We start from the raw sequence: 14,647 nt of genomic DNA on the forward strand, positions 1-14,647 counted from the left end.
GAAGCTCAGCATTGTGGATTGACTGGGGTAGGGAGAGAAGGCTGCTTTCTTAAATCTTAGTACAATTTTACTATGGCTAGCCTTCTCCTTGTCAGTTTGACTAGTGCCATTTGCAAGAGAAAACTTAATAGCAACAGGCAGCTCCTTAAGTCCCCAGTGTATTGATCATAGAATCACAGGACTGGAAGGGACCTCAAGAGGTCATCTAATCCAGTCCCCTGCACTCATGGCAGGACTAAGTATTATCTAGACGAGTGGTTCTCAACTCTGGTCCACCGCTTGTTCTGGGAAAGCCCCGGTGCACCGGGCTGGTTTGTTTACCTACCGCGTCAGAAAGTTTGGCTGATCGCGGCTCCCACTGGCCACGGTTTGCTGCTCTAGGCCAATGGGGGCTGCGGGAAGGGCAGCCAGCATGTCCCTCAGCCCGCACCAATTTCTACAGCCCCCCATTGGCCTAAAGCGGCGAACCACGGCCAGTGGGAGCTGCGATCAGCCGAACCTGCGGACGCGGCAGGTAAACAAACTGGCCTGGCCCGCCAGGGGCTTTCCCTGAACAAGCAGTGGACCACAGTTGAGAACCACTGATCTAGACACTGACAGGTGTTTGTCTAACCTGCTCTTAAAAAATCTCCAATGAAGGAGATTCCACAGCCTCCCTAGGAAACTTATTCCAGTGCTTAACCACCCTGACAGTTAGGAAGTTTTTCCTAATGTCCCTTGCTGAAATTTAAGCCCATTGCTTCATGTCTTATCCTCAGAGGTTAAGAACAAAAATTCTTCTCCCTCGTGGTAGCCTCTGAAACATTCCACTGCACGTACAGTAGAAGGGTTTGGAAAATATCACAGGACCAAAATCTGAAACAGAATCTAACAACTTAGGGAGCTTTCTTATGAGCTGGGTGTAGTGCAGGTAACTATGAGAGGTGACTTGTTTGTACTGCACCTTTAACTTTCTAGCAGTCTTCCTGCCAAGGGCAGATGCTATTCTGAGAGGTAGAGCTGATGCAGTGCAGAAGAGAACATACGTGCTGTCTCTTGGAGACTTATTCTGTTTTGTTCTTTCAGTTAGTGTGAAATAATTCAAAATGGAACTAGATTATAGTTCTATTCAGGGCAAAATAAATACTGGAACCCAAAAACTTCACCATGAAAAGTGAATGTTTTGAAAACATTAAGAAAATGTTACATTGAAAGTATATTTGGTATAGATATGACAAACAAACTGGTGGAAAGAAGTTCTCCAAATGGTCTTCTGGTGACCAGCCTAAGTGGTCCCCGTGTCCTCATAAAAATGTAGAATTCCAGCTGCCCTCTTATTCCTAAGGAGAGGGCAGGAAACAGTCAGAAGGATAAAGGAGGACCTGGATGTTTTGAGAGAAAGGGTACCAGGGAAAAAATAAGTTACCTGGCAAGCAACCACCAAGCCCACATCTACTATTAATATTCAAGGGCTTTTCCCTTTGAAAGCAAAGTCTTTAAACAAGTGGACTGAATGAAAGATGGAGAACTGCCTTGGGTGCACATCTCGTTTAAGCTGCCATCTTGGCAAACAGCTTCTCTGGATTTCTGCCTAGATGCCACTTACTGAATCTGAGAAAGCTAAATTGCCCATAGATGCCAAGAAACACTTAAGCCAGCCCGTCCAGCTGCATTTCTATGGCACCTTTAATCAAAAGATGCCACAGAGGCTGCACGTGATCTGTAGACACTGCCATAAAACAATATTTATATTTAGCATGTGTATACACACACACACACAATAAATATATATATAAAAAGAATGCCATCCATCAGCCTTTTAGACTCATTTTAAAAATAGGGTAAGCTTTTGAAAGTGGAAAAAATTCTGAGCAACATTTAAGCACTGAGGCTCGTCTAGAATTTGACAGTAATAAAGGAAAAGTTCCCCAAACTAACAGTTTATCATAAGGAATAATCTGTCAGCTTTAAGGCCTTACCTACACTAGCAAAATACCCATCATTATCAAGAGGTGATAGCAATGGAAGCAGTTGAATTGATGCTGAACACCTTTAATTTGCAGGCATAGCCAAGAGCAGAATTGTTTCAAAAACAACTTTGGTTAACACCTACTAAACTCAAGAAAGGATCGTAGGAATTATTGGATTTGGGGCACTGTTTGAGAAGGACTGATTTGTAGGCTGGAACTAGAAGTTACATTTTATTCATTCTGTTTATTATGGTACTTCTGTTGTATTAATTTAGGCTCAATATCTGGGCCAAATATCTGTTTAATGTTGGACAGTGACTGGGTTATGTAAACACTTTTAAACAAGGTTTGGTATACAGAGACCTCAACCAGCTTAATACCATGTCATACACATCGTTAATAATTTTAACCTTTTATTAAAGATACAGAAAAAAAGTAAGACTGGTGTTGACATTCACTTGCAACCTCACTGCTTGAAAAACACCAGGACAGCACAGAGTCTTACTTTGAGACCTGGCAAACTTCTAACAGCATCGGGCCTTTTAGGACACTGCTTTTAGTTGTCACTTTCTAATCACAGGCTTACAGCAGTGTTACAGAATACATAGGTTGGCCAGCTAAGCCAGACACTTATTAAACAGAAGGAAAAGGGAGAGAGATAGGCAAGAGAAAAAAGAAGGTAGGGAAGGAAAAGGACATATTTAGGTGCACAGGAGGAGAAAAGGGGGCAAAGTCTCACATCTCAGGTGGTGTTTAGGATTTAGCTGAAACCAGCATTGATGGGGATGTCATGAGAGTCCCCCTCTGGCCAGGATATTTCTCAGGATGACAAAGGCCCCGGGGGGGGGGGTCTCAAGAGATGGTGGGATGGCAGCCATAATGGCGAAGCTTGCTCTAGTAGCCAATTATTCCCCCAAAGTCTCTTTCAGAACCTCAAAAGGGAGCGATGGGTAGAATTCCCCAGCCTCATTATTTTGTCCAGCAATTAGGCCTAGGTTCTGACACACTAATTTTCATTCACTGATCTCCAGTCCCCAACTCCTCTTGTTTACCAGGTATAATCTTAACACTGGCCTTGAGTTATATCAGTAGACCTTTTTGTTTGGCATAATTCAGTCAGTCTCTGTTTCGTATCTTTTCCTCCACATCACCATTTATCATTACAAGTTATTGTGACATCTTATGAACTTACAACTCACTTTTTACATTTGAGCTTACAATTAGGGTAAATTTCTAGGCCCAGTTATCGCAACAGGACCTGAACCACATTGTGCTAGATGCTGTATAAACAGATAAGAGTATATTCAATACAGAAGATAGCAGAGAAGTTAATCAGTCCACTTGTCATGAGGATTCAAGGAACTAATGGACATTAACCAGCATCTGTGTGCACCACAACCATCTGCTGTATAGAATGGAAAAGTTGTTCCTGTGAGGGGTTTCGGTGCAATAAAGCTCCCATGCAAAGCAAAATTAAGTATGAAGGAGATTCTGCTCCAGCAGCAAATGGAAAGAGGTATATGGCTTTTTAAATGGCACAAGAACAGCTATGCAAAGTGTGAGTTGTAAAACCCCAAACCATGTTCACACAGCTGAGCAGAAGGGAGCTCATGCACGTGCATTGTTGACCAAGCCCCCCCTCCCCCCCAGTTCTGTTGCCCTACTACTAGGAGCAGGGACTTACTGCATTTTGTCAGTGCCAATAGGAGTGTGTGTGGTTCATTTGCCACATGCTTGCTAACACTCCCACAGCAAGAGAGGACCTGCCAGAATGCGCACACAGCAGGAGGTTTATTAGACATCTGATTCCTCCCTACTAGCTAGCAGAGACCTGCTCCATACCTCAACTTCCTTCAATACAAGGGGGCCCCACTCTGCACCCAACACCTCCATAGTGAAGAAACCAGCTACCATACTTGACCACCTGCTCCCAAAGCCAGGAAAGACTGCCTCCTCTCACCCCCACAAGATGACCTGCCAGTGACTTCTGATGGGATGCACAATGAGGTGCTGAAGCAGAGTAGTTTTTAAAACAGTCCCTTGTGGAAATGTTTACAGCTTATCACAGTATGTGGAATTCTTCTGGTGGTGTTTTCACACACAGAAACATTAACTATAAGACATCTATTTTTAGAAGCCTGTAAAAACTTTAGCAAAATCAGTTCTCAGAATGTGTGTGCTCTCTGGGTAGGCAGAAGTTTTTTGGGCTCACTGAATAGACAGTGAAAGTCATACAGTAGGACTAGTGGGTTCCTGACTGATTACTGTCCCCATGTAATCAGAACAGACAGCTGTAGTAATTTTCGGATGCGGGGGTCCCAGTCATCACAGCTACAGTATATTCCAAGGCCTTACTCCAATCCTCAAAACCACACCAGTCTCCAGCAGCGTTTTAACCAGGTTCACCCAACATAGTTAATGCTGTCGTTAGAACTGGTCAGAAGTGCATTTATTTTCCAGACACTTGCTGCAAAAGTTTGTTTAGTTGAACATCTGGTTTTCCTTTGAAAAGCAGTTTTAATGGAAAATTTGACCCAGCCCTAGCTGTAATATCACCAGGTTACCAAGATCAGGAATATGGTCCCAGTCCTCACATTCGAAAATTACACCACTAAAATAAAGTTACCATGGGCCATACTTTAAAAAAAAAAAGAAAAAAAAGTCCTATGACTCAGCAGGCAAGCAGCTGGACCATAATTATTTTAAAAGAGGCTCTTCATGGAGAGATTCCCACTAATAAAGCCCCACCCCAGCTTCATTTTCAGATATCACATTGGATATGAAATCGTCCCAGAAGTCTTCTTACATCCTAAATCCTTCAAGGTACTGTGACAATATGTATCCCTATATTGACCCTTTTTACAGTTTTGCACAAAGTATGCCTTGTGAGGTATCATTTGAAAACTCATACTTTGCTGATCATTACTGTCCTGTAAAATATGTTTGACAACATGGTATGTAAAGTTATAAGATTCTACTCTATGACATTGCTGAGACATGTTCCGAGTTTAGAAAAGCAGGCACAAACCAGTTCCTCAGAGACGAAAGGCAAACTGATGCCTCAGACAGATGTCAACAAAATCAAATCGACTATCACCTGGCTAAGAGACCATTCTTTGGCAAGAAAAAAGGATGTGGGCAAGATATCTACATTTTGGCAAGGAAATAGCGAGAGGTTCCTGTCCCCACAGACTTGGTCTCCTGAACCTCAGCTGGAGGAGATTTTCGAAGAAAAAGAGAACTATAAGAAAGGGGAACAGATGCCCCAAAATACTCCCCCCTTTCTCTCCACTCAAAGTATCAACACCTCCTAAAAGACAAGGCAAGTAACACTGAACTGGAGGAGGGATCCTGGCTGAAAGGAATCCAGCCAGTAAGACTGCTGAAGCATGTGGTGAGAGAGACCTTTTCTTTGAATTCATTTAGCTTAAGTTAGATATTAGTTTGTGATTTACCTTTTTTTTTCTTGTAACCAATTCTGACTTTTGTGCCTCATTACTTGTAATCATTTAAAAATCTCTCTTTCTGTAGTTAATAAACTTGTTTTATTTTTTTTATCTAAACCAGTGTGATCAGACTGAAGTGTTTGGAAAACTCCATTTGAAATAACAGGATTTGTGCATATATCATTTTCTATTAATAAAATGATGGACTTTCTATGAGGTTGTGTTGTTCAGGAGAGAGCTTGGCAGTACAAGACACACATTTCTGGGGGAAAGTCTAGGACTAGGAATTTGCTGGTGTTACTCCACAGTGTAATTCAAGAGTGGTTGGCCATAGCACTCATATTGTATAGCTGGAAGTAATTTACATGATGGAGGCTGCGTGTGAGCAGACCAGGAGTGGTTACTCACAGCAAAGCAGTGTAAGAGACACCCCAGTCTGGAGAATTGAGGGGATACAGCTATTCAACAGTCCAGATTGTACCCTGGGGAATTTCACAGGTACTCTATAACTAGTTCAGGAAAAAATGAAGTCCTCCGGATGTCTATTTGATATGGGAAGTACTTAGTGTCCATGTAGTACAGTAACCAGCTTCCATAAAAAGTCAATGCCAGAAGCTTCAGAAGGAGGTTGAGCCTCTCATTTAAATACTTAACTGTATAGGATTATAACAATGGGAAGGCATTTTTTCTAGCTAGTGAGCTTTTCATATCCTCAAGTAGGCCCAAACTTGGACTAGTTTCTAAAGCAGGTTCAGAAGTTAAAGTTTGAGTTAACAGCTAACTGGATTTGATGTTCCAGTAAAGCAAGATTGTGGGGGCGGAGGAGAGCGGGGAACCCAACAAGTAAAGAGTGAAGGGAAGGGTTAAAAAAAACCAACAACCTGCAACAGAGTGAAAAATGGATGCAAAGAGCCTGTGGGGGGAAAACTAAAGAATCAGCAATATTCTAATGACAGGTAAATGTACCACACACAGGGCACACAACTATGCCAGCTTAGCACTTTGGGTAGGGGATGGGGATAGGGACAGAAGAACCATGCCTTCCCTAATAAAGTCCTCATGATACCTGATATGCTTTCACTAGACTCCAATAAGATTCAATAACTCTTTTGAGCAATCATGAAATTAAGTTACAGGTTAAAAAGTTGTACAAAAAATTCAGTTTGATTAAGCCGGTGAACCCAAAGCTATTTTGCATGGTTCACAGGACATCCGTCTTCATAACATTCTCCCATTCCTATCTCTTGCATGAGGAGAGAGAGAGAGAGAGCCCTTCTCTTCAGCCTAGCTGTTCTTTTAATTAGAAAAATATCTGATTTTAGGTTTATAGTTATACAAATCATTCCAAACAAAGGGGCATGTTACAGATGCTATGCTTGTTGCTGAATCTCTCTTCTTCCCGCTTTTTCTAAGAATTACTTAACCCAGATGCCTCAGTAGCATGAATGAGTTTACCGACAATTCCTAGTTTAATAACCATGTGGAAATACTTACATGTGTTCATTAATTCTCCACCATCCCCGCTCACAGCCCTTGATGCTCTTCTCACTGATAGTGTAGTTATGAAACTTCAGTGCTATACCCAGGCTCTTTTGAGGAGTCTGTAGCAAACAAGCAGGAAAGCTGGTAAAAACATTTTGTGCACACAGGGAATTAAAATCTTTAGATTTGTCTTAACAATTATTATGCTCTCGAGATACCAAGCTACAGGGGAGCACTGGCTTGCACAGTTCAACAGAGAGCACCTGAGCAGGCCTGATGGTTTTTCAGCTGCCAGCAAAAGCTAAGGTTGGCAGAGGCCAAGTGCAGCTGCAGGCTTTCCATCCCTCTTAAGCAAACAATCCTTTCCTCTTCTGACCATATATGGAATGCGGCTTTCAAACTGAGATCAAAGGCCTCTGGCTATTCCAACTTCATTAGAGCAAGGGCAGACAGCCATGGCTGACTGACAGCTAAGACTCTGAGGTACATACTGAGTTCTCCATAACATCATGCTTTTTGGTAGCGCATTGCATCCAGAGGATTTCAAAGCATTTTAAAACCCAGAGTAAGCCTGAGGATATCACAGACGTATGTAATCAACAGAGGTTCCACTTTACAGGAACAGAAGGCAAGTGACTAGAAGCTAGTAGTCATGATCTCATCACTACCTTTTAATGATGAGAGAAGTATAATTTGGCCACACGCACAGCATTTGCACAGTGCAGCACTAGTGCTTGGCTCGAGTTAGTTCTTACATACCAAAAAGCAATTCCTGTGTATGTTGTGAAGGGCCTTTTGAGTTAAGAATAGTAGGGGACAAGGTAAAAGCTCTCAGCAGTCTGGAGCAAGTTCACTATAGCCCCAGTTCTTCTCCCTTCATACTCGGTCATTCCAAATGTTCTTATCTAGTTTCCAACAATACAACAGCCACTCAATCTGTTCCCTTTCTATCTCTTATTCCTTGCCTGGTTCTCTAGCTCCCCTACTCATCCCCTCCTCGTTATCTATATATGCAGTTCTTTTTCACTATTCACCATGCAGCACTTCATTTTATTTGCTTTCTCACTTTTTGCTGACTTCAGTTTGAACATTCTAACATGCACATAAGAACACCACTAACTCCTGCCTCTTCAGTGAGTTACTCCTTCCCTCCCCCGCAACTCCTTGAGTGTGATTGATGGCTCTTTCTGATGCTTTGATTTCCTCTCCTTTAACTCACTTTAGGTTTCCATCCATTTCCACTCTACCAATACTGCATTTATCAAAGTTCCCAGTTGTTTCCATGCTTTCTATTGAGGCTCACATCTCTCCTCTGCTTAAGTATCCTAACAGCTCAAGACCAATGTGGAAAAATCTTAACTCCCTCCCATCACCGTGAAAAAACACCATTGTCCTCCTCAATACACATGTTTGAAAGCTTCTGTTTGGTTTTGACTCTTTCCTCCCACATCAAAACTATTAAGTCCCGATGGATTTCCTCCACTCTGTCTCTAGAGAGTCCAACTTATCTCCTGTTTCAGAGTAGCAGCCGTGTTAGTCTATATTCACAAAAAGAAAAGGAGTAAATTTCGCACCTTAGAGACTAACAAATTTAAGCTATATCTATATTTTGGCTCTTCCACATGAACCCTGCTCCCAAGCTACTCAAAATCCTACCACCAAAAAAAGAGCAGCTACTCCCCATTCTGAATCTCTTCACCTCCTTCCTCATCCAATTCAAAATTTTTCACCACTTTTAATACACTATTGCTGTGTAGATCACTGCTCTTAGTTATTTCCTTTGATGCCCTCCTGCTATCTACACTGACTCGCTCTTTGTTTGTTCCCTAATACCTTAACGAGTTCCAAGGGTACAAGGTAAGTTAAACAGAGTTGTCGGGCTTCCATTTTCCAGAAGGGACCAGGATACATTGCAGAATGCAAAGGGAAGGACTTCCAAGTGGGAGATCATTCTTCAGTTCTCTGGTAAAGCACAGAGTTTAGTGTCCCTGCAGCTCTCATGATAGAACTCTCTTTTGTCCTCTAGATAAACTCCTCCCCACATTCATGCTGATAATAGTTAGGCTGCTGGTGTACCGAGAACACTAGCTAACATGCTGACCAATATTGTCTCATTGATTCCTTGTGCTCCCCAGTTTGTCTGTATCCATCTGCTGGCTGATCCTTAGACTGTAAACTCTTCGGGGCAAGGGCCATTTTGTAGTTGTGTTTGTGCAGTGCACAGCACAATGGGGCCCTGGTCTATGACGGGGACTGCTACACACTACCACAATACAAATAATGACAGTTAAAATGAAAAAAAAGTTCTAACATACTGAGAAAAGTGACCAAAGTTTTCCCAAAAAATTGTGGAAATTGGTCGGTCTCCACAGTGAAACAAGGGCAACATTTTGAATCTGGTTTTTTTGTTTTTTTTTTTTTGGTTGTTTTGTTTTTAAACCAGCTTCGTTTTCTTTGTAATAACCTGAGCCCAATACTTCCTATAATAAGATCCTGTTTTCAGTTGCTTACAACTGCAAACCTAAACTGTGTGTGGGCTGAAGTTTTCTGTGCTGGAAGTCTGATACAGGCTAAATATTTCTGGCAAACTATTTCAGCGGTTTCTGAGAACAAAAACTCGGGCAAAATGTTTTGCCCATGTTAAAAAACTGACAACCAGACTGGGTGAAAAAAATTTTGCCAATATTTTAATGACCAAAAAATGCAATTTCAGTAGCAGCAAAACTATTAGTGAATTTACTGAAAAGTTTCAACCAAACCAAAAAAATCAAAATGTACCAGTAATGTTGAAATGTACAGTTACATTTCAGTATTACCAAAACATTTCAATTTTTCAGGCCGGAGTCACAAAGTGGGGGAGGGGGAGGAAGAGGAGGTGGTGGTTCCACTGGCCTCCTCATAATCTTTAGCCCAGGGGATAGGGCACTAACTGAGGATGTGGGAGACCTGGATTCAATTGCCCCCTCTACCTGAGGTGGAGAAGGGATTTTAACTTGTGTTTCCCACATTTGAGAAGAGTGCCTTAGTCACTGAGCTACGAGATATTCTGGCATGGGTCTCTCTAGTCTATTCTACACAGGTTTTTATATTGTGCTCATGATGGTAGTATTTGAGCACCTTCCAATTGTGAGTTAAACCAGGAGACTGCACATCTATCATGCAGCGTTTGTTCCCTCAGGCTGTCCACACTTTGAGCTATGGGCATAATTCCCAGCTTGAGGAAAGATACCCAGGCTAGTTCCGACAGAACTAATGCACTAAAAATGGAGCATAGCCACGGTGACATGCTGCCCTGAATACGTGTCTCAGACAGCAAGTGCTCAGGGTGGATGGCCCCTCATACTGCCACAGCTATACTCTTTTTAGTGCACTAGCTCTGATGAAGCTAATGCAGGTATGTCTCCTCAAGCTGGGAATTACACACCACCTCGAAGAGTAGACATTGCCACACTCTCCTGTTGAAGCAGTTCCAATTTGTATAAATAATTAATATGACTGGAGCAGGGACTCCAAGCTACAGACTCAGTCTCTTTTCCTGGTGAAGTGACTGTTCACTGACATCACAAATAACTAGGACTTGTCACTATGAATCCTGAAATGTACAATGCACGAAGAGTGCCTGCAGATCCACGGATATGAGAGGAGAACACAGAGGCGTTCAAAGTAATATTACTACAATTCAAGGTGTACACAAGACCCCACTTTTATTAAATGACCATCCAAAAAGGTACCAAGTATTTTGCAACATTAGTTACCTGCATTTATCAGCCACCTCTTCAACACAAGTAAAGACTGTGCAGAATCAGTCTGAGATGTTTTAGAAGACTGGCTGAACCGTTTGGAGTTGAGATGATCAGAAGGCAAACACTGTCTACACACAGCCTGGGGACAGGTGTCACTGCACTTCACGCTGTTTTGCATTGCTTTACATTTGTATACATTAGCACCAGGGGCCAGATTTTCCAAAAGAGCTGAGCTTCCCTTTAGGCAGCAAAGTGACTGTTGGGTGCTAAGGTGTTGACAAATCTTGCCTTACGCATTAAATGAGAGGCACTTAATTCTGGCGCAGAGGTGAAAGTAAGCCGGTACGGTCAGGTCCGGAGTACCTGTAAAAAAAGATCCAGTAGTGTACTGGCAAATAAGTGGAGCATTCAGTACCGGCTCACTTTCACCTCTTTTGGCTGCAGAACAAAAAGTTCAAACTAAAAGCTAATAAAAGCTTGGAAAGGGAAAACTCATTGTCACATTTGTGTTGTTGTTTCTCTCCCTCTCCTCCTCCAGCCCACGGTTCCCCCCGACCCCCGCACTAAGCAGGGGCTCCCCTCTAGCTTGTAGCAGGAAGCAGGAGGACTGGCTGAGGGAGAAGCCTCCCCAGGTAGCCTGCTGCCTGCATAAGAACAGTTTAAATTTAGCTGTTCACTCCGTGGTCTGAACCACAGATTCCGGGCTATTTCTGGCTTCCTTGTTAATTTCACTCAGGGTTGTTGCTGGGAGCGGGGTAGAGCGGGTTGTGTGAGACCAAGGCAGGGGCAGAAATACAATAGCCATTTGGCTGCACAGCTTAAATCCAGAGGTAATAAAAGCCAGTGGAAGGGGAAAACTCACTGTCACATTGGTTTCTCTCCTCCTCCAGCCAGGCTGCAACAGGGCTAGGCTCAGTGCTTCCCGGAACCCTCCCACTCAGCAGAGGCTGCAGCGGCTCCCCTCTAGCTTGGAGCAGGGGGACTGGCTGAGGGAGAAGCCTCCCCAGGATGTGTGCTGTTTGCATAAAAACAGTTTAAACTTGCTGCTCCCTCCCTGGTTCAGACTGGGATTCGGGGCTCTTTCTGGCATCCTTGTTAATTTCATTCACAGTTGTTGGGGTGGGGGGGTGAGACCAAGGCAGGGGCAGAATATAATAGGCATTTTACTGCACAGCTTAAATCCAGAGGTAATAAAAGCCAGTGGAAGGGGAAAACTCACTGTCACATTGAGAAAAGGAGGACTTGTGGCACCTTAGAGACTAACCAATTTATTAGAGCATAAGCTTTCGTGAGCTACAGCTCACTTCCTCAGATGCATATCGTGGAAACTGCAGCAGGCTTTATATATACACAGAGAATATGAAACAATACCTATTTCATATTCTCTGTTTCATATTCTCTGTGTATATATAAAGCCTGCTGCAGTTTCCACGATATGCATCTGAGGAAGTGAGCTGTAGCTCACGAAAGCTTATGCTCTAATAAATTGGTTAGTTTCTAAGGTGCCACAAGTACTCCTTTTCTTTTTGCGAATACAGACTAACACGGCTGTTACTCTGAAAACTGTCACATTGGTTTCTCTCCTCCCTCCTCCTCCAGCCAGGCTGCCCAACAGCCTAGGCTCCCTGTTCCCCCCACCCCCTCAGCAAGGGCTGCAGTGGCTCCCCTCTAGCTTGGAGCAGGGGGACTGGCTGAGGGAGAAGCCTCCCCAGGATGCCTGCTGTCTGCATAAGAACAGTTTAAATTTAGCTGTTCACTCCCTGGTCTGAACCCTGGAATTAGGGGCTATTTCTGGCTTCCTTGTTAATTTCACTCAAGGTTGTTGTACCAAAGCCTGGGCAGTTCTTTTCTGCCCCCTGGATGAGGCGATCTTCAATAATATAACACACAAAAAATACAATCAAAATCAGGAATCATTTCCAAGTTCAAATCTATCCCATTCCCTCCCCAGCAGAGGATTATGGTTGTGATGTCCAAACTGCTTGCAGATCCTCTTTGAAATGTTACTGTTTAAAGAAAAACAAAAACATGGAGAACATGGTGGGAAGATGTGTTCTGATGATCGGGGTTTATTTTGGGCAAAGCAATTTTGGTAAAACAACTAAAGATTCACAGGGAAAGCAAATAGCCCCATAGACAAAACCACAAAGGACTGGAGGGGAAAACTGGATATTCAGGGAAATTATTGTGCCTCCTTTGAAAGAAATAGTAGTTTTCATTCCACCCTCTTTATATATTGCATTAAACACCTGAAATGTCCTGAGGACATAGGGGCTCAGATCTCTTTTTGTTTTGTGGGTGTCGGTGTCCTGCAGAGTGCGGAGGCTGAAATTGACAAAACTTTCTCTAAGTATCTTGTATATTTCATGGCAGTTATTCTAGTTGTCCTTCATTCACCCCAGTCTTCCCCTACTAATAGCCACCCATTGGTGTGTCCCTGCACCCTTGCAGCTAACACCTCAGGAACTTCTGCTTAATGTGTGCTGCTTAATGGCACCTTGCCCCTGGACGGGGGGCTGTTGGTCCGATTCCTACACTAAAGAGCTATCTTTTCTGAGAGATCCATCCATACTGGACATATACATTTAGAACATACCTGGAATAAGAATAGATTTAGATCTAAAAAGTCAGAGATCAAGGATTGTTTAATCTCCCTCCCAGGCACATAAAAGTGTGGGTTGCTTGTATTTGGACTGTACGGGTGAGAAATGTAACTTACTTCCACCTCTGGCCCCGCCCCTTCTGCCTGAGGCCCCGCCCCTTCTGGGGGGAGGGGAAGAGTGGGACCCGTACCGGTAAGAGCTGTATTTTACTTTCACCCCTGCTCTGGTGGAAAATGCGATATCAGCTGCGTGAATGCTGAGCACTTACAATCTGGCCCCACATCCCAGGTGAATGGCAGCAGACAGAACACACTTTTTGTTACACAAGTGACTTCACACCTGCACATTTTAAATTATTTATGTCTAAGCATTTCATGAATAATTCTTGTTAACAAATAAATCTGATTTAATCTCCTGGCTTTTCAAGTAAAATTCGCAGCCACTGTTATTGCAGACCCGCTTGTCTATTTCGAGATGCTACTTTCTGTTGGGCCTTTCAGTGGTTACTTTCTAGAGGTGCCAATGCATTGCATGTATTCAGCAATAACCATTCTACAAGATGACTACCCCATTTCTCAGAAAGCACGTCACTACCTACCAAAAGCCTCCCTTTGGCCTACTCTTAGGATTCTGTTGCCTAAATTGTGCAAAATGCCTAAAGAAGAATAGACATTACCTGAAAATTCCACGTACAAATGCATTTTGGAGGATAGTAGCTTGGATAATATGGACTCACAATTCGCCCCTCAAAGTCAGTTTTCTCTTTTGTCAATATACTTTTTCCACATTCTAAAAACAGAAATATTTTGGTGAGGTTTCACATTATTTTAAATATCCCAGTTTTGGAGCCTGTTGGATAAGTGTCTAAGTTAGTTGCTGTCCTTTGGCTACACAACAGGACAACTTAAATGTTCTGTTCTGGCCCACCCACAAAAGATCAGAGGTCAGAGCTGTACAAAAATAGCAGCAGCAGAGTGGCACTGAAAATGCAGACACTGAACTGGCAAGCTCCAAGAATGCTGCCTCAGAAAATCCACTCCATGTCTCTCCCAAAACAAGCAAGTCACCAGATCACATTAACTGTTCGGTCCTCAACAGCTGCCAACTAACAACCTCAAGCCAACACACTGCAGCTCAAAAGTAGAGGTGGCTCACAGAAGTCATTTTACAAGACCTTGTCAGACTGATGAGCTGTATTTCGTGTTTGTAAAAAAAAAAAAAAAACCCACACAGTGAGTTTATGTCTGAAAGTTTACTTTTTAAAAGTTTAACCACACTCAGTTATACGGACCTAAAATATTACCAAGTAGTATATTTGCAACCAAAACACATCTGCATTGTAGTAGTGCATGAGAATCTCTGTTTTATAAAGCCCAGAAGGACCATTGCCATTATATTGTCTGATCGCCTATATAACACAGGCG

The 14,647-nt window shown here is 42.8% G+C and overlaps 1 protein-coding gene across 1 annotated transcript in view; it reads right to left on the minus strand.

Moving 5' to 3' along the window:
- Positions 1-14,647, minus strand: part of TMPRSS7 (transmembrane serine protease 7) — a gene marked incomplete at its 5' end in the record, with an annotated part of 48,980 nt that overhangs the window by 14,028 nt on the left and 20,305 nt on the right. Inside the window, 2 exons of the mRNA XM_084617474.1 lie at positions 6,890-6,996; positions 13,900-14,012. Of these exons, the coding sequence (XP_084473600.1) occupies positions 6,890-6,996; positions 13,900-14,012 (220 nt within the window). The remainder of the gene's footprint in view (positions 1-6,889; positions 6,997-13,899; positions 14,013-14,647) is intronic.

The sequence above is a fragment of the Lepidochelys olivacea genome, assembly GCF_965140295.1.
Source record: "Lepidochelys olivacea isolate rLepOli2 genome assembly, chromosome: 1".
Lineage (NCBI taxonomy): Eukaryota > Metazoa > Chordata > Testudines > Cheloniidae > Lepidochelys > Lepidochelys olivacea.